The sequence below is a fragment of the Hibiscus syriacus genome, unplaced genomic scaffold (genome assembly GCF_006381635.1).
Source record: "Hibiscus syriacus cultivar Baekdansim isolate YM2019G1 unplaced genomic scaffold, ASM638163v2 tig00111582_pilon, whole genome shotgun sequence".
Lineage (NCBI taxonomy): Eukaryota > Viridiplantae > Streptophyta > Magnoliopsida > Malvales > Malvaceae > Hibiscus > Hibiscus syriacus.
The window spans coordinates 10,897,575-10,919,081 of NW_024063126.1; the positions used below are offsets into that span (position 1 = coordinate 10,897,575).

Here is a 21,507-nt window from a genome sequence, read left to right on the forward strand (position 1 = left end):
CTTAGCTTCCACACTAAGAATTTCTTAAATCCAATAGATTTGCTTACCTTTAAGGATAAGGTGTAACCTTACAAACCCTTCAAGGTTTATACCCCAAAACCTTGAATGCACACTCTCCCAAAGAGTAATTACAAATTTAGCAAACAAATGAAATCCTCACAAGGCAAATGTGTTTGCAAATGAAAAGCTCTCACCCAAATCACACTTGAGCAAATTAAACAATAAAGCTTACAAGTGTGTTACAATGAAAATATTGAGAAATTAAGCACAAAGGACTTCTTTGATGTTGATATATTTGTTCAATATGGTTTTTGTTGACCTTAGGATGCTTTAACCTTCAATTTATACCTTCTCTATCAATTCTAGTCGTTGGGGATCATTATAGTCGTTACCTACAATAAAAAATAACATTTAATGCATAAGAGATTGATCCTTTTGTGAAAGAGATTAATCATTTTTCAAATAATTTGACTGTTGCAAGAAAGGGATTAATCTTTTTCAACGAGCGATCGATCCTTTTGTGAAGGGATTGATCCCAAACTTTCTGGAATCCAAGAGATCGCTCCTTTATAATGGAAGCAATCCTTTGCTCAAAGAGATTGATCCTTTAAGCCAAAAAAAAGCTTGAAAACATAACTTTAAAGCATGAAACGATCGAGTATATTTTTGAAAAGGTTTGACTTAGTTGGAAAACATTTAAAACATATTTTTGAAGTTAATTTGGACTTTGAATTATTTTTGATAAATTTTTGACAAATTCAATTAAGTCCAAAATCAATTTTACAATTTAATGTTATATCAAAATGCATATTCAACCGAAAAGTATATATGTGTGTGTGTATGCGTGTGTGTACTTATATATATAAAGTATAAAGTATAAGTATAAAACATATTATATATATATATATATATATATAAAAGTATAAAGTATAAGTATATATATGTATAAATATATTAATATAAATTATTAAATATATATATATATATAAATACATTAATAAATTGAAGTATTGAAGTATATATATAAAAAGTATTAAAGTATTAAATATATATAAATATAAATTATTAAAGTATATATAAATAAATTATAAAATACATAGGATCAAATTGAAAGAATTAAAAATGTAAAGCTTAAAATAATACATATTATTAGACTAAATTTCATTAATTAAAAACTAGGGGAAAGGGCTACAATCCATATTAAAGTTTTTTTCGGGGACACGCGTTCCTAAAGGCCCAAATTTAAGCAGTATGTATAGCCTAATTTTTTTATTTTCATAAATTTTATCAATTTTTTTCATTTTATCAATTTGTTATTTCTTTCTACAATCTGAATCTCTCAAAATTCTCTGTATTTTCTCTAGAAATCTGGCCACAAACACCAAAATCCCATAAATTTGTTTCTAACAGTATCAATCAAACACTCATTTTTTCATCTTTGTTCATCCCTAAAATCCTCATTTGATCCTTACAAACACCAAAAACCTTGACCCAACTTTTTTAGATCAAAAATCAACATATTCATATTTTTCTTCACATGTTCTTCCGCTTTTCCCCTTTTTGATTCTTGAAAACATAAAAACTACTCACCTCATTTATTTTACTCGATCAAACTCAGCCAAAATTCAAACTTTGTTCATCTTTTATTCATCCCCAAAACCCACGTTTGATCCTTACAAACACCAAACATTTTTCCTAACCTATTTTTAAATATCAAAACCCCAAACTCAAGCATTGTTCATTTTTTCCCTAACCCTAAATCTTAAATCCCAAACATTTTTCATCTCCTATTCCTCTTCTTTAAATGAGACTCTTCTTCTTCCCCTTTTTCTATTTCCCATAATCTCAAATCCCAAACATTATTTATCTCTTATTCCCCCTCTCTAATCGAGACTCTTCCCTTTCCCTTTCTTCTTCTTCTGTTCCCCAAAATCTCAAATCACAAACAGGCAAACAATGTTCATCCTTTTCTTTAATCGAGACCCACTTCTTTTTCTTCTGTTCTCCAAAACCTCGAAACCCATCATTGTTCATCTTCTTCTCTAACCGAGAATCTTCCCTATTCGAAACCTTTCTTTTTTTAGGGTTCGATGGATAGTTTGCCTTACAAGTTGAACTTTCCAAGTAAATAGCATTTTTTTATTTTTTGTTTTTAATTGTTATTTCTACACTAATAATTTTTTTATATTTTGTAGAAGACTTACAAGCAAATTAGAATGAACAACAACATTCTAAAAGAGGTCAAATATATGTTTTTATTTTCTTTCAATTTATGATTTTTCTATTTACTAATATCTTTTATTTTTTATAGGGGGATTCAAATGATCAACTGTCTAAAGCAATTGATCTTAATGTTTCCTCTAAGAGGAAGGCTACATGTTCATCCGAGTTTGGGAGAAGAACTTCTCTTGTTTGGGACCATTATACTTTCATCAAGTCTACCGATGGTGGTGTTTATTCCGAGTGTAAGTATTGCAAAAAAAAGTATAAAGCTTATTTTTATATTGGTACATCTAACCCTAACATACATATTGATAAATGTAAAGCTTATAAGGATTATATTTTTGTTAATCCTGGTATGGTAAGTTCTTTTTATCAAAATAAATACTTTGAATTGTTTGATGAGGCTATTTTGTGTCATGGTTATGCTTTGAGTATGGTTGAGCATGAAAAACTTAGGGTTTTGCATTATTATCTTAATTCTAATGTGAATGATATTTTAAGGTATATTGTTATTAAGTATTGCATGTTAGAGCATGAAAACATAAAAAATATCTACTTGGTTCAATGCATTCTGTTTCAAGTCGTATTTGTTTTACACGTAATGGATGGTATGTCTGCACTTCATGTTCTTATTTTGATCTCATTGCACATTATGTTTACAATAATTGGAAATTTTAGTCTAAAATACTGAATTTTTGCCGTTTCCCTCCACCAATTATGGTGAGTCAATTTTTAAGTTTGTGAAAAAATGATATGTGAGTGGGGTCTTGAAATAAAAGCTTTTACCATAACTCTTGGCAATGCTTTTGCAAATGATAAAATGGTTATGCGACTTAGAGATTACTTGAATGTCATTTCTCGTCTTCCATGCAATGGTAATTACTTTCATATAAGGTGTGTTGCCCACATTTTGAACTTGATAGTTTAAAAAGGTTTGAAGATAATTGATTCTTATGTTATTAAATTACGTGAAATTATTAAGTTTATTGATTCTTTTTTTAGGACAAATAGATAACCTTTACACTCCCTAGTTTTTCACTTGGCTAAACTATAACCAAAAGCCCTTTACAAAAGGAAAAAAATGTAAACAAGAAAACCTCACAATGTAGGTATTTACAAAATTAAGCTTACAAAAACACTACTATTTACAAGAGAAAGGAAAATAGGAATTAAAAGATATTCTCTTGTGTTTGATTATTTGGATAGGAGATATTCTCTTGTGTTTGATTATTTGGATAGGTGTTCTAAACCTTCTTCAAGTGTCATTAACTTGTTTTATATGTTGGAATGAGTTTGTGGTCGATCCTAGCCGTTAGGGATAATTTTTTTGCAAAAATAAAACTGCCAATGACATGGAGTACCGGTGCTCCTTTAATGAGTATCAATACTTCCTTTATATTATTTAAATAAACTAGTCGTTACTAGTCGTTGGGCCTGACCAGTATCGATACTATGATCATGGTATTGATATTACTTTGTAAAGTAGTATCGGTACTCCTTTGAGTATCGGTACCTATTTTGCATTCTAGAATTTGAGCAAGTTGAAAAACAACTGGTAGTATCGATACTACCTTAAGATTATTGATACTTCTCTTACCTTTGGTATTGATACTACGTGAACAATATTTGTACTATTCATGCATGATCGATATTGTAAGAATAGTATCGGTACTACTTACCCAGAAAAGCATTTTGTGCTCAAATTCTAGTTTAATGGACTTTGAATTATTTTTGAAAATTTTTGAACAAATTCAATTAAGTCCAAAAACATTTTGCCTTAATTTGTTCTATCAAAATATTATAAATCATGGTTCAACAATCTCCCCATTTTTTATATAACAAAACATTTGAAAATTTGTTTTTGGTAAAACTCCCCCTTAATAAAACATTTAATGAAAAAAAGACATATTTTGAAAAATATTCAAGCTCCTTATTTTTCATTGAGAAATTGAATTTTTCAAACTCATACTTCTCCCCCCTTTTTATTATATCAAAAATAATTCAATTTTTAAGTTTAAATATAACAATGGGAGTATATTTTAACAAAGATGAACAAACATGTTAGTAGCACATGAAATTCAATATATCCAAGTCTAGTATATTTTATGCAATACCAAATGTTGTATTCAAGTGCATGTGAAGTTATCCAAAAATGATATGCATTCGAAAAATTAATATAAATTGTTAGAGAGATATCATTTGCAATAAACCACATGCATGAAAATTTAAACTAAGGTCAAATATTAAAATTTATAAAACAAAGCATTTGAAAAATTTATATCAATTGTTAGAGAGATATCATTTGCACTTAAAACCAATTTTGACCAAAATTCATTATTATGAACAAACATTTATGAAAAATCATCAAAACTTTAGAAAATGTTCATCATAATTCCTTTTAATATACATGAGATAAAAAACATAAAATTATTTAAAATCAAAGCTCATGCATGCTTAAAACTAAATGAGCAACCAATTAATCAAGACAAGCATTAAGCTTAGAGGTTACCTATTCCTTTTCAAGTGTGGCTAGAGCAATTGAACATCTTCATTTTCATTACCATTGCTCCCACATACTTACAAGAGACATTTAATTGGATTTTTGTATCCAAATTGCTTTGGATCCTTAGACGTTAGTTTCAATGCCCCTTGTTCCTTTTTGGAACCCATGTTTGTTTAATTTTAAATCGTTTTCCTTTCTTTAAAGGACAAATATGTTCCAAATGACCATGAAAATGTCAATGTCAGCATTTTTCCATTTTCAAACATAATTAATTGTTTTTAGAAATTAATTTTTTTTATTTTGTTAAGCTTTTATGTTTAACTTTCAAATCAAAATTTTTATTTTTCCAAATCATTAATTTTGATTTTTGAAAGCTCTAAATCATTTTTCAAAGTTTCATTCTATTTTTCAAAATCAACTTTTGCTTTCAAAATCAAATCATTTTCAACTTTAAAATTTGAAAATAATTTCTTATATTTAGAATTCATGGTCTCAAATTCCAAATACAACTCATTATAAGAATCTTGTAACTCATCAAAAGAATATGAATTCAATTCATTTTAGTTAGAAGATACCATTGAATCTTCTTCGATGGCCATGAGGCAAAGGCTGGCTACTTCATCTTCATTATTGGAGTCATCTTCATCACTCCATGTTGCCACAAATGCCTTCTTTTTACTTGATCATTTATTCATTAGGAGGGGACAATCATACTTGACATGCCTCATTCTTTGTCAATTGAAGCACGCCGGAGGACTCTTTTTTTTTTTGCTCGATTAATGTTTTACTTCCTTAGAAGTCATGAATCTCTTGAATCTTTTAAAGAGCTTGACCATCTATTCTTCTTCTTCATCATCTTTATCCACTTCTTCACTTGAGTCTTGATTGCTCTCATTGGTGGATTTGAAGGTAATGCTTACCTCATTCTTCTTCTTTTTCTTTTCTTCATCTTTTTATTCTTCCTTTACCATCAAATCATGAGTGAGAAGAGAACCAATAAGCTCATCAAGAGTGAAAGTATTTGGGTTCTTAGCTTTAATGATTGTCGTCTTCTTCGATTGCCAAGACTTTGGAAGAGAATAAATCATCTTCCTCACAAGCTTCTCATTAGGGATAACTTCTCCAAGTCCCTTGAGACCGTTAACAATCATGGAAAATCTATCTGTCAAAGCTTTGATGTCTTCATTCGGGTTCATCTTGAAATTTTCATAGTTATAATTGAAAAGATCGATTTTGGTTTCCCTTACTTCATTATTTCTTTCATGAGTGACTTGGAGCTTGTCCCAAATCTCCTTAGCATCAGAACAAGAGGAGACTCTTCTATATTCATCCGGGCCTAATGCACAAAATAGAATGTGCATAGCCTTTGTATTGAGTTAGAACTTTTTCTTCTCTCCATCACTTCAATCATCCATCTCATCAGTTGGAACGGAGTGTCCTTTAATGATTTAGTTCCAAGCCCCTAGATTGTTGGCTTGAATGAAGAACATCATCATATTCTTTCAATAGGCATAATTTGCTCATTTGGAATAAGGTGCTTTGTTGATTGGTTGAGAGTCTTTAGGTAGAAGCCATCTTCTCTATTGCGTCTAGAATCGGTAGAGCTTCTTCAAGGATCATCTCAAGGTTGTTAAACCTTCTAATAAGTCAAGCTCGGATACCAATTGTTGGGATTTATGATGAATCTCAAATGAACAATCGGTTAATTAGCCAAGAGGGGTTGAAGTGGATTTGAAGAAAAAAATTAGTGATTAAGGAGATTTAAGGATGAGAAAATTGTTGCACAAAGATTTATAGTGGTTTAAGTTCTTATCCAAGTCTACATCCACTTCCTAAGCTCCTCACTTAGGATTTTCTAACAAATTCACTAATTTGTTCCTTCTTTTTTTAGGGCAAAGAGATAACATTTACACTCCATAGTTTTTCACTTGGCTAAACTATAACCAAAATCCTTTTACAAACGGAAAAGAAATGTAAACAAGAAAACCTCACAAAGTAGGTGTTTACAAAATTAAGCTTACAAAAATACTACTATTTACAAGATAAAGGAAAATAGGAATTAAAAGCTCTTCTCTTGTGTTTGATTGCTTGGATAGGTGTTTTAACCCTTCCTCATGTGTCCTTAATTTGTTTTTATACGTTGGAATGAGTTTTTGCCAGTTTCTAGCCGTTAGAGATCATTTTTCTGCAAAATAAAATTGTTCAAGATAGAGAGTATCGGTAATCCTTTAATAAGTATTGGTATTTCCTTTATATTATTTAAATAAACTAGACGTTGGGCCTGACCAGTATCGATACTATGATCATGGTATCGATACTACTTTGTAAAGTAGTATTGATACTCCTTTGAGTATCGGTACCTATTTTGCATTCTGAAATTTGAGCAAGTTGAAAAACAATTGGTAGTATCTATACTACCTTAAGAGTATCGATACTTCTCTTACTTTTGGTATCAGTATTACGTGAACAGTATCGATACTATTCATGCAGGATTGATATATTAAAATTTTAAGTTAATTATATTTAAAGTATTAATCAATTTTTCACATAAAAATAAAATAGATTTATAAATATTTTAATAAACTTTATATAATCTAACAAAATCATGTTCAATAACTAAATTATATAATAAAATTATTTTAAAGATTATAATTAAATTTTATAATATAAGGATTATAATTAACATAGAATATTAATTTAGTTATCATAACTAACAATTTATTTTAAATTTCAAAAAGTAAACTTATTAATTTAATTATCACAAGTTTATCATAAATTTAAAATAACATAATCGCATCAATTTTAACTTATTACTTATAAGTCCGATAAATATCAGATCAGTTCAATAACAAGTCAGATCATTTACAAGTTGAGACAATTTCAAGCCAATTTCATAACATGTCAGGTTGATAACAGGTCGGGTAATACCAATTATTTACCAAGTTAATCTCCAGTTCAAGTTCATATCGGTATGATATAGGTTGGGTTCAATTATCATATTATCGGTTCAATTTGGGTTCAAGTCATTCTCAGATCGGGTGCAGGTCGGTTTCAAATCTACAATTTCCAAGTCCAACTCAAGTCAATGCCAGTTCAAACTCGAATCAGTTTCGAATGATTTCCACCCGGTCACAAACAATTTTGACTCAAGTCGATTTCAGTCAGTTTTACAAGTCTAATCAACTTTTTACAACCCTACTAAGACAGACCACCCTAGTGTTAGCCTTGCCCCGGTCGATTCTTGCATAGTCGTACCTTTCCTTTTTGTTAAGGTCGATGATGGTGGGGAAATATGTCATCATCAGTTAATTTGATATATATACATATATATATACACACACGGTTATAATCTACTTACACAGTGTAAAACTTTTAATTTTGCACAATTTAGAACATGGTAGAAAATGAGATTAACAGATTTAGGTCCTTTATAAGGCTTCATTTTATTGAAGAGAGCAATATGATTTATAAGCTTTACATAACATAACAAATGAAAAAGGAAAAGATAAAGAAAGGGGAATAAAAAGATTTACATACCAAAAGATAATGCAGGATTTATTCAATATAAGGCATTAGTTAAGAGCTAAAACACACTACAAGCATTTATCTTTTTTATATAACTAACGGTATCTGACCTTTTAATTGAGTAGTCCGAACTAGATACTGTAAAGATCTATTATTAGGGCAACCCTCTTGATCCAGTTTGTTTTATTTACAACATCAAAAATCAACCACTCAATATTTCTTAAGGGATTTAGCATCTCATCCCGCTAAGCTATGACACTACAATTCACAAAAAATGATATTGTTCTTTAAATCATCAAAATGACAACAAAAAGAACACTTAAATCATCAATGCTAAATTGGGCTGAGTACTTTGTAGCGTTTCTGATACTCAAAATGCTTTGAAGAACTTATTTCACATGCTTGTTCCGTTTCAAATCTCATAATTGAACTTCAGAAGGAAATTTTATGTTCATTTAGAAAGAAATCGCATGCTTACCATTCTGTTAGAAGAATTTCATTCCTCAGCTTTTATAGAGATGCTGCATTTAGTCGTCCTGTATGCCACGAAAAACCAAAAAAAAATAAGTATTAATTAACAAAAAGGAAATAACCTTATTACCAGTTTCAAGAGCTCTACCATAGCCTTTCCTTGCAAAGCATCAAATCATAAATGCCCATGGAGCATTAACTTTCACAATCTGTGGTCGGTTTTAGATGCCATTTCCTCTTATGAAGACTAAACTTCTATAATAAAGAACCAAGTTCAGGTAAATAGCCAGCTAGAATCAAGTAGATCTCATCTGATGCTAGGTGGAACTTAACAGATGCAGCAAATTGATGAATTTCGTTCTCCATCTGAAACCAACCTGACCCCATCGATTAACTTCATCTTATTGAACGTGAAATAATCACGTTTTAGTTAATGAGAATAGTGTTAATGCTGTCTTAGGTTATCATGTTTTGTTTGTCGAAAGTAAAACATGACTGAACATTGAAACTTGAAATTAGGCATAATGGTTGAAGTTGAACACATCGTAATAGCAATTAACAATTGATTGAGATTATTAAGACTAGAATGGCTTTTTAAGCAAATATTAACAACCTGTTGAAGCTCATAATGTTGTTTTAACAATTCCTATCTAATCTCTTGACATCGAACAATCCCGGCTGCTCCACCATAGCACAACCATCTCTCACTACCCTTGTTCATGTTCCATCTAACTCTATGCATTGCCACAATCTTGGGAGGAAATGTCTCAATTTTGCTTTCAACTTCTTTTCCAGTTTCTTCTTTCCCTTTATTTGTTGCTTTTTTGGTATTTAGTGACAATACTTTATCATCGTTGGCTTTCTTCTTGTTGACACTTATAGATTTTTGCTTGATTTTGTGTTTCAGAGCTGCCAATGTTTCCTCAGGTTCAGATTCCGTGCCAGGATCGTTGCTTTCGCTAATGACTGCAACAGATTGAACAAGTTGTTGGCTGTTAAAAAAGGAACTTGGAATACATAATTGGCAACCCAGTTGTGAAAGCCTACCTGAAGTTTGTTTATTAGAAGTTGGAACTTTTGCCTTACTATCCTTATCATTTTTGCCTGGGTTTGACTTGGTTAAGAAGGTACGCATGGATCTTTGGCCCTCCCCACAATCAATACTTGGCTTCTTCAATGGCAAAGGAATATCTGGTAAGGGGGTGTTAACTATTACAGCGGAATCCTCCTCCATCAAGGATCCACATACAAAATGCGGGGTTCGATTTCGTGAAAATCTTTTCCCCACTGCTTGTGATGTTAGCTGGTTATAAGAACAATAGTATCAATGGAGACAAAAACTAACTCGAAGAAGCAGCTTACGAATTTACAAGCGGATTTAAATTTTATTTTATAGGAAATTTCAAGTAGAGGCATCACAGAATTTCATGATATGGCATCAATGAAAGGACTCGAATAACTTTACACTAAGGGCTAAGGCTCTGTACCATAGGAAGTAGAAGTAAACATGAATTGCATGAGAAATGCAGAAGTAATAACAACTCATGAATTATTCTTGACCAGTCTCCAAGACAATTCTACTTGGAGAAAGAAAGAAAAGAAGAAAAATATTTATGCTTCAGAAACAAAGTCCTTCGAGGGAAATTATGGAAAGCATTGAAAATAAAGGTAAAGTAACTCACCTGAAAGCACGTAGCAGTACCATCAGCACCACAATATGCAACCATGCCTAAAATTTGTATTCATCAGTCAATCTAAATTTGGAAATGACAGTTTGAGAAACAAGTTATTCATCATCCCACCTTAATCTAAATTTATTTGATATATTTACCAGTAAAGATATATGAAATGTAGCTATTAAAGATATATCTTTAATGACAAATTATTATATAATATATCTTTTGCTAATACGAAATTTATTTGATATATGTTTAGATTCTTACTAGTAAGAAAAGGATAATATTCACCACACCAGTAAGATATACCATCCCACTCAAAAGACAATTTATTTCTCTTTAATTTCTTTCACTTTTCACCTTTTTTCTTCCTTTTGATAGTAAGAAAAGGATAATATAAAACTCGTCATGATATTTGAGCATTCAACAACGAACATTGACCATAAGGAAATCATGCTTATTGACCAATAAAAAGATTGCATGTTTTGTAGATAAACTAGACTCCAATTTAGAATTTATTATATATCTTAAGCTTTGTGTGAGTGTGGGCGTGTGTGTATATTATACAAAAACTCACATACATCTTGCGCCCTTGACAACATTGATGCAAAGACAAAAATAAATAGAGAATTTATAACTATCTAAGTAGGCATGTAATATTACAGAAAAATATTGTATCAATAATTAATATCACGAAGTAAAGAAATAATAAATAGGTTTGTCACATGTAGACTGGTTTTATGTTTGCAGACAACTTAATCTAAAGAATGTAGAGCCCGTGTTATACGTAATCTACCTTCTAGGTTGAAGTAAATTTTCTTTCTGCCCAATGCCTACACAATTTTTAACACGTTTCTAATCAAACAGTGTTAACCATACACTCGTTGACTTCGCTAACTTTTATATGATCTTTTGCTAGTGTATCTTGTGCTTTAAAAAGTTTACCGGTTTTCTGCAATTTTTTTTCCTTTTCAATTTGAGTTACTGACAAGCATATAAGATCCACAGCAATTGTTAAAGAAAAATGTAATGATGTAAGAGAATCACTCCCTAAAATACCTGTTAGTCGCGACACTTGTACACTCCAGATAGCAAAGGATGAACAATTATAAAGGTGCAGTCCTGGACCTCCTGGTTGCTTATATGCCCCAAAAGGTTCTCCAGAAACAGGAACATCACATGCAGTAACTAAGTTGAGCAGTCTCATTGTTCCATCATCGAAGGATATCATAACGCATCTACAGACATAAAATTTTGATTCAATTCTAGTCGAAGAGAAGACCATCAACTACCATGAAAACAATAGGAAAGCCATCATGCACAACTTTCCTTGGTTCTGGCACCCAGTCCAGGCTATATATGAACTTTGATGCTGGATGGACATCCCACAATGGAAGAAATGGATCACTGCAAACAATCATCAAACTAGAGCTCTTAAGGAACATGTAGTCATGCTACCATAGCATCTTGAACGGGAAAAATTCTTAAGAGTAAAATACTCAATGCAACAACCATAAATATACATACACACAACACACCATACCAAGAGAATACGATTTAAGTACCATCTAGTTGAAAGTAACCCACAATTCAGGATCCCTGCTCTTAAAACAACAATGGAAACCAATTTAACAGTTAACGTATGCAAATGTGTCCCAAACGAAATCCTAGAGAACTACAATTCATTTACAAGTTCCAAGTTCAGAGTTTGAATGACTCAGAACTTAAAAGGAAAATAGGAAATTACTCTGGTGCCAACTGAACTTAAATTCTAGAATATGCAAAAATTTGCAAGTTCCTATTTATGCTAGATCAACCTAAGAAAGTCAAGCACGTGTATAGATCAAGTTATGCATTAGATTGATGTATACTATTTCTCATCTTAATTGCTAGTTTCATTCATCAACTAAATATGCATAAAATGCAATACAAATGCCCATTGTTGTCAAGGCATGCTCCAAGTGTTGCGCCTTAGCACCAGACAACAAAAGTGCCTCAAGCCCTATCAGGCAAGGCACAAATCCAGTGCACTTAGATAGGGTTTTTTTCCCAGTCGATAGGCGAAAATAATCTCACCCAAAAAAAAAAAACTCCCATTCATTGTACCTTCTCTAGCAAAAAAGGGGACAATATACTTCTCAATATTAGAGTATTCAACAACAAAGATGGAATTATAAGCCTTATGGAAATTATGCATTTGACCAATAAAGAAACAAAATTTTGCATGTTTTGTAGCTAAACGAGATAACTATTTAGAGTTCATTATCATAGTTATATATCTTAGCCTTATATGCATAAACATGCTATATCACGCATTACTTCACTCAAGCAAAGGCATATTTTTGGCCTAAAGCCTCATGCAAATCACCTAAAATGAGTGTTGCACCCTTGACAACACCGGGCATGCCTATTTATTTATCATCCACCCAACAATAGCTACATAAATGATCCAAAATAATATATATATATATATATATATATATATATATATATATATATACAACAGTCATTGCTCTAATTTGTGGTGTAAAAATGAATTAGGGGAAACTTTGAAGAGAATCGAGCAAACTCCATTCACTAGTGGTGAAAGAAATAAAAATTAGTTTGACTTCTCGGTCAATAAGAACTGTAACTGCAGCTGAACCTCCTATGACTCTGTAAGCTTCACTAAATCATGGAAGTTTATGGAAAGAATCTTAAAGAAAATGAAATATATAATAGTAAATTAAATAGTAAACATAATCTGTTAGTCTACGCTATTGATATATGACAATGCAATATGGCATCTTTAAGATGTTAAAGTTTAATTAAACTTTCAAACTAGTCAAAGAGTTCAATCTTAAGAAACAGTATAAAGACACCAAGCATCTGAATTCCACTGAGATGAATGCATAGGAAACATGACAACAAAAAGTTCAAAGATAATGATACAAAACGATCAAACTTAAATTAGAACAAGCTATCAAGGTTACCGTATGTCCCAAAACTTCAGACCTCCATGTCCACCGGTAAGAATAACATTTGAGCTCTCCATGTCACTGAAATTCAATAATAGAGTTTTTATTTACAACAAAAGCAAGCATCGCAGAATCAAACATACAAATCCGCAGAGTAGGTTAGCGGCATTTGTAACTAGTAGTACATTATCATATTTCAGTAGTCTTGATGAAAGGAACTTGAATGTGGTTGACTGACAAAAAGAACAGGTTAATCAAGTAGTTCCAATTCATTAGCAATAGTCCAACAGAGAACACGTTGCCCATAACCTTGGAAACTTATAGAAAAAAGAAGGATGGCATAATATCTATGAAAGGCAGCCCTCCTTTGCATTTTAGCCACCAAATTACAAAAAGATATTGTTAATGAACATAAGAAAGTATTGCTACATATATAGCTATCTAAATTTAGGGATTGGAATAGGGTTTTGATTTGGAGTTTAAACAACAATGGGAGCAAATTCCGGGATGGTTTTGACTTAACTCCCGCGTTCGTGAAGAGAAGAAGACGGGAAAAAAACGTTTTTGTTTCCAATTTTACCTTAATCTGTAATTAGACTCCAACTATATCATGACTCAAATGGGAAGTTCTAGAAAACCGTTTTAAAAATTTTCAACGGGAAAATTCATAAATGGTCTTTCAACTATTAAAAGTTATAAAATGATCTCTTAAGGGTATTATTTTGTTGAGTCTCTTGACTATTAAAAGTAAAAAAATGTCCACTGACTATTCATATGTTCCAAACCCGTCCTTTTTCGTTAAAAATTTAACGATCGTCTGAGTTGGATGTTAACATATTAACTAAGATATGATAAAATCCGATCATAGAACCATTTAAACTGTATTTTATGGATCGACTCTTCATGTTTGAGTCAATACTTGAAACAATATATCGTCGAGCTAATGCTTGAAAGAAACAATGGTGTCAGTAGACATCATTAAACTATAATTTTATCATATATCAATCAATAGGTTAACGTCAAATTCAGACGATGGTTAATTTTTTAATGAAAAATGATAAGTTTAGAACATATGAATAGTTTAGGGACTCAACAAAGCAACACCATATAGTCATAGTCAGGATCATTTTGTAACTTTTAATAATCATAGACTCAATAAAACAACGCTCTATAGTCGGACGACTATTTGTATATGTTCTAAAAACTTTTTTTTTAAATATATTGAATTTTCTTCTACGAGTTTTATCTTCTTTTATCAAAATGTTATTATTTTACTTCGATATTTTTTAAAATAATTTGGGGTGATTATAAACTACTATTTGTTTAGAACTTCATTATCTTTTATTATTGAAACAACTATATATTGACTTAATATCTCTTTTAACTCTTGTATTATATCTAAATTATTACTTTAACATTTATATTATTGTTTTCTTAGTCTAGTCTTTGTAACATCATTTTGTATATCGTTTTATTCATTATTGTTTTTTAGAAAGAAAAATGATATTTCATAATAAATATAATAAAAATTAAAATATATATGAGAAAACCTTAAGACTATAAAAAAAATCTAAATGTTTATGTTTATTTTTCAAAATAAAAAATCAACGAATCATTAACAAAGTAAACATTAAAAAAATCAAAATACAAATGTGAATTTTTTTTGTATTTTTAGTTTTTTAAAATTCCTTTCAAATTTTATTTGAATTTTCCATCTTCTTTTAGAACGTTTAATGTTTTTTTTATTATTATATATCATTCGACCATATTAGTTTTTTAACCAAAAATTTTTATAGGATAATAAGTATAAAAATGATGATACAAGAATCAAATTAATAAATAATAGTTGGGAAAAAGATAATTGAGGTCTTTTTATTTTTTTAAAAAAAATATTAAAGTGATTCTCAAACTATTTTTACACTTAAAAGTAGTCCTCAAACTTAGTAGGCGAACTTAATGCGATCTTTTGGCCAACAGTTTCCATCGTTGATCATTATGATGTTTATATGGCATTTCACGATGTTTATGTGATGGTTCATGATGACTGGTGACATGATAGGTAGGCTAAATTAATTTTTTTTATTGAGTTCGAATGTCATATTAGTTTTTTTAAGTTTATTTTTTTATTGAATTCGAATGTCAAATTAGTTTTTTTTTAAATTTAGGAGCATATTTAATTTTTTTTAATTATTTTAAGTTTCAAATTTAAAATATGCATATATACAAAAAAATAAATTAATATATATATATATATATATATTAATAAGAGTGATTGAAAATGTTATTATTAAACGATTCATTGAATTTAGAGGCGAATTCCCGTTTGAGTTTTATTTAGTAGTATAATTATACTGTTCAATTCATACATGTTAATTATAATGTAAGTTTTATTTTATTTTTATTTTGTAGAGATGAATTTGTTATTCCTTGAAAAAATAAAAAATAAATAAATATTGGGAGTGTTATAAAAAATCAAACACATAGAACCCATATATACCTTGACTTTATAGAACTATATCTTACATAGATTGATGAGTAGGAAGATTTTTTTTTGTGATATCAAGTTTAAGTGAAATTTACTTCCTTCTATCATGTTATATTCACTAAAATCTCCTCTTATAATTATTTTTTATATATTTTAAAGTTATATAGTTTCCTCATAATTTGTAAAATAAATTTTAATTTCATATTTTTTAAATTTTATTTTTTATAAGATTTTATAATATTTACTTAATTCAATTTTGTAAAAATTTAGTGAAATAGAATTAGAAAGACATTTGACGTTTAAAATAATTAGATGTAAATATATAAATTAAACTTTGTGCAGGATGAACAAGTTTAGATTTGTATAAATAAAAATCAAGTTAAATTCGAGGTAAAAATAATAATATATATTTTTAATTTTTTAGCCCATTTCAGCTGCATAATAAAAGCATGGATCAAGAGACTTTCATGAGTTTACCATTGCGCTAGCCTGCCAACTACATCGAATTCTTGCTTGCTTGCTTTTGCTTCGCCGGAGCTCTATCCAGAGACTTGCCCCGGGCTCGAGCTTGCACGACCTCCGGTTGGTTTTAGATGCCATTTCTTCTTATGAAGATTAAACTTCTATATCAAAGACCCTAGTGCAGGAACAAAGCCAGCTAACTTCAGTTGGACGTCTAATTCGGCGAGAATCGAGTAGATCTCGTTTGAAGCAGGGTGGGACTTATCAGAAGCGGCAAACTGATGAACTTCGTTATCCATTTCAATCCAACTAGACCCAGGACATTGCTTCTCTACACCTAATTCTCTCATCCTTTGCCTGATCTTTGCAACCTGGCCCCATCGATTAACCTCTGCATACATGTTAACTAAAAGAGTGTAATAGCCACTATTGTACGGCTCTAAAACCATCAGTTCATCCACAGCAACATGAGCAATTTCCATATTCTTGTGAAGCTTACACCCACCTAACAATGCACCCCAAATAACAGAATTCGGTTCAGACTTCATGCTCCGTATTAAGAAGAGAGCATCCTTGAGCAACCCGGCTTTGCTCAATAGATCAATCATACATCCAAAGTGTTCGACTCCAGGGGGGATCGAATAATCACGAGTCATGCTTAAAAACCTCTGACGGCCTGCTTCGACTAGTCCTGCATGAGTGCAGGCACTAATAACGCTAACAAAAGTAACCCCGTTTGGTTTGACCCGCTGCCTCTCCATCCTGTCAAACATTGCCAGTGCTTCTTCGGCATAGCCATGAACTGCAAGCCCTTCGATTACCGAATTCCAACAGAACAGGTTTTTCTCTCTTAATTTAAAGAACACCAAAAGCGACCTCTCTAAGCTCCCACATTTCGCATACATATCGATTAATGCGGATCCTATATAGACATCGAGATCGAATGAATTTTGCATTAAATAATTATGTATTTCTTTTCCAGTATTGAGTGCCCCAAGATGAGCACAGGCCGAAAAAATACTTGCCATGGTAACTTCATCTGGGCTAACCTTATATCGCCTCATTTCCTCGAAAAGAGCTAATGCTTCTCCGAATTGCTTGTTCTGAGAATAACAGTTGATCATCGTTGTCCAAGAAATCGTGTCCTTTACAGGGATTTGATTAAATAATAACTCGGCTGAATCAACATCCCCTACTCTCGCATACCCGTCGATCATAGCGTTCCATGTCGCGGTACTCCTTTCAGGCGTTTCATCAAACAATCTCCTCGAAGAACCCAAATCCCCGGCCTTCAAGAAACCCGAAATCATCGCCGTCCATGCGAAAACATCTCTTTCAGGCATTTCATCGAACACCCTTTTCGATTCAAAAATTTTCCCAACACTACCGTAAAAATCAATCAAAGCGGTTTGAACAAAGACATGTGAGGTAAACCCATGTTTCCAAACATGGCCATGAACACTTTCTCCGAACCCAAATTCAGAAACCAAGCAACAAGCCTTAACCAGCGAAGAAAACGTGAAACTGGTGGGCCAAACTCCAGCTCCGAGCATATGTTTGTAATAATCTAAAGCTGCAAAAGGACGGTGACAATGAACAAGGCCCTTGATCAACGCATTGTAGACAAAAACATTGGGTTTCTGCATTTGGGTAAAGGCTAGGATTGCGTAATCCATGCGGCGAAAAGAGGAACATGCAGTGACGAATTGGTTTGATAAGAAACAGTCCTGGTTTACATTTGTTTTGATCATGGTGGCATATAATCTCTCTAGTTGGTTTAAATGGGAACATTGGTTTATTTGATGGGGCTATTGCTTGGATGTTTTGAGTTAGAGTTTGAGGTTGCCGGAGAGGTGTTGCCTCTATGGATAAATGGTTAAGTTTAGCTATGGTCTTGCGGGACATTGGTCTGATTCTAAAGGCAAAGGACCAGTTGTGGGGGAATGAGGCAAGAGGGGTTTACTACTCGATGGACATCTATTCTCACCAAGTGGTATGCACGAGACTTGACGAGTTTCGATTTAACAAGATCTAACTTTCTTTTAAAAAAAATTAGTTCAATTTAGATTGAATTCAAATTTATGGTAAAAACATATGATTCAATCTAAAAGAGTAATATAATTATATCTTATATATTTAAAGATAATTATAATAATATTACTCTTTATATTATTTTTTAATTAGATCATTATTTTATTAAATAAAATTAAATATATAAATATATATATATATTATTTTGGTCGAGCCATGTCAGACAAAGCCGGTTATTATGGGTTGCAGGGAAAATGATTGCTCAGGGTCTCATTTGTTTATAGGGTCTCTAATTTTTCAACCATACTTTTTATTTTTAAATTTTTTTTATCTTTACAATTGAGACCCTTAATTTTTGTAATCTCACTATTTACCTTTATAATTGATACCTCTAATTTTTTTTAATCTTACTTTTTACATTTATAATTGAAACCCTTAATTTTGTTATTCCATTTTTTACCTTTATAATTGAGGCCCCTAACTTTTTTCATCTCATTTTTTACTTTTTATAGTTGATGCCTCTAATTTTTTCAATATCACTTTCTACCTTTATGATTGAAGCTGCTATTTTTTTATTATCACTTTTTACCTTTATAATTGAGACCCCTAATTTTTTTTTACCTTTATAATTGAGACCCCTATTTTTTTAATTTTTACTTTCTAGTTTTAAAATTGAAGGCCCTAATTTTTTTAATCTCACTTTTTACCTTTTGAGGCCCCTAATTTTTTTCAATTTCACTTTCTACCTTTATAATTGAAACCCATAATTTTTTTCGATCTCGCCTTTTACCTTTATAATTGAAGTCTCTAATTTTTTTTAATATCACTTTTTATATTTATAATTGAGGCCCTTAATTTTTTCAATCTCACTTTTTACCTTTATAATTGAGGTCCATAATTTTTTAATCTCATTTTCTACCTTTATAATTAAGCCCCTAATTTTTTTAATCTCACTTTTTAGCTTTACAATTGAGGCCCCCAATTTTTCTAATTCAACCTTTTACTTTCATAACTTACGCTCCCAATTCTTCTAATCCAATCTTTTACTTTTATAACTTAGGCCCCTAATTTAATCATTTTTCTAAAATTTATTAATGTAATATTAAACTAATTGTTTAAAGTAATAGAATATACTTTCGTTCTATGATGACCTAAATCCTGAAAATGTATGAGACGACTCAAATTTTATCTCAAATGATGGGTGAAATAAACCACCCTAAACCTGGATCAAGTCGAGTTTTGAGTGGAGAATGTATTTTTATTGAGTTGAATCGAATTGATCAAAACAAGACTCAACCCGATGCCCATCCCTATTCCCACCTCCAAGCGCGTAAAGTGTCCGTTGGTCTGAGTACAAAAATTGACCTATAATATACACTTGTATCAATGACATAACGCATCAGAACCCTTTTAAATACTTTCAGAATTTTAAGCAAAAATTTAAAAATAAATTCTTATAGAAGGAAAGTATACTCCACAACTTCGAAGAATTAATTTAATATTATATTAATAAACCATATAAAAATAATTAAATTTGCTCAAAAAGGTTTAATTGTTTTGTTAAGAAAACACTTTAAACACAACTTAGAGAGAATAAATAAATAAATAAATTGAATGTGAGTATAGTATGAAACTTGATTTTGAAAAATAAATAAAATAAGGAAGAATTGTATATTATTTTACCATTAAATTGATGTTAGAGAAAAATAAAAGTTGTATGATATTTTTTTTTGATAAATATGAGGTGAATGATATTTGATAAATTAAAAAATGAGAATTAAAAAGAGAAAAAAATATAATTAAATTTAATTTAAAATTGAATGAATAAACGAGAGATAGAAGAAAGGGTGGAAAATTAACAATTTTATATGCAAAAAGAATTAGAAACCCTTAGTTATTTTTTTTTTTTTTTTGAAAGGAGAGTTTTGTGTTGTATTTAAAGAGACAGGAAAAAAAAACCTTCCTAAGCACAGGGTGCTCCACTATACTGGACTTTGTAAGACATGCGCTTGTTCATTTCCATTTTCATTATTCATTCATTATAGTAGATGATCAACTACAACCCAAAATTTCCCTTAAAAATACAGGTACAACAAACAACAATTTAATCACAAAATGTATAATTATAAATGCAAACTTTTCAAAGGGAAGCTTTTGAGAGTGGATTAAGAGAGAAAGATATCAAATATATTTCTCAGGAAGTCAGGATTAGTTGATATCACTTATAACAGATTCATGTTATCTATCAGAGCTAAATATATTGCCACATGTCTGTATCTACTTAGCCTGCTAACTTACAAATGATCATCATTGCCCAATATTTGACATACGCATTAAGAGTTATTATAAAATATCTCGAATGAGATAGAAAAAGAAAAAGTAACCTTAATGAAATCACCTTACCTTTATTTATACGTGCACTATTTTCTCATGAAGATAAAATCTATCGACATCAGACAACATTCGATTCTTCATGACTGCGACTCTACTCAAACTAGACAAGGTGAATCGTTTATAGACATCAAAACCTATTTGATTCCTTAAACACTCCTCTCGAAGATAAGTATTCCCACCGAGTCTTACTTATTTAATACCAACAAGTTTTGGCAATAATACCATCAAATTTCACGAACTGATAGTGTATCAAATATAATTCTATTAAATTAAATAAATTTAATTATATAATAAAAAATCAAAAATATAAATAAATATAAACAAACATATACAATTTTTTCTCAAATAATTTTTCGAATACTTTATTTATTTACACTTTTGAAATCGCAAATAAACTAACACAAAATGCACCCAAAAAAGAAGAAGCTCAGAGCAAGTATTAACCCAAAATGAAGTTACGAGAAGCCCAACAAAACACAAGTTAGTTCCAAATTTGTTGGGGAAGAGGCCTCATGCGACATCTGGTCTTATTTTTTCGGTCGACATCTGACATCTGGTTTTCACCGGCCGTTTAAATTACAACACTCTCATCGATCATGAACTGAAAACAAATTACAACTTGAATTTCATACATCCCCTATGCCAATTTAAATATATCTGTTTTATAATTTTATGTAATTTTATTTTATAAAAAAATATACATTTGCTTTTTAAAAAAATATTTTATAAAAGTATGTACAAATTTTTAAAAATTACAACTTAAATTTTATTTATAATATA

The 21,507-nt window shown here is 30.7% G+C and overlaps 2 protein-coding genes across 2 annotated transcripts; both read right to left on the bottom strand.

The window, feature by feature from the left end:
- Positions 1-8,914: 8,914 nt before the first annotated feature.
- Positions 8,915-18,272, bottom strand: LOC120165290 (pentatricopeptide repeat-containing protein At1g06143-like). Its single transcript, XM_039174844.1, is given in 3 exon segments — positions 8,915-8,974; positions 16,462-18,107; positions 18,109-18,272. Coding segments are annotated over 2 exon segments (1,743 nt in total). The 5' UTR covers positions 18,208-18,272; the 3' UTR covers positions 8,915-8,974; positions 16,462-16,463.
- LOC120165438 lies at positions 9,369-13,432 on the bottom strand. The gene is made up of 6 exons (XM_039174956.1): positions 13,371-13,432; positions 11,719-11,805; positions 11,458-11,636; positions 10,405-10,451; positions 9,770-10,025; positions 9,369-9,688 (listed from the first exon to the last, which is right to left on the bottom strand). The coding sequence occupies exons 1-6, from the start codon at positions 13,430-13,432 to the stop codon at positions 9,369-9,371; spliced, it is 951 nt and encodes a 316-aa protein (XP_039030887.1).
- Positions 18,273-21,507: the final 3,235 nt, after the last annotated feature.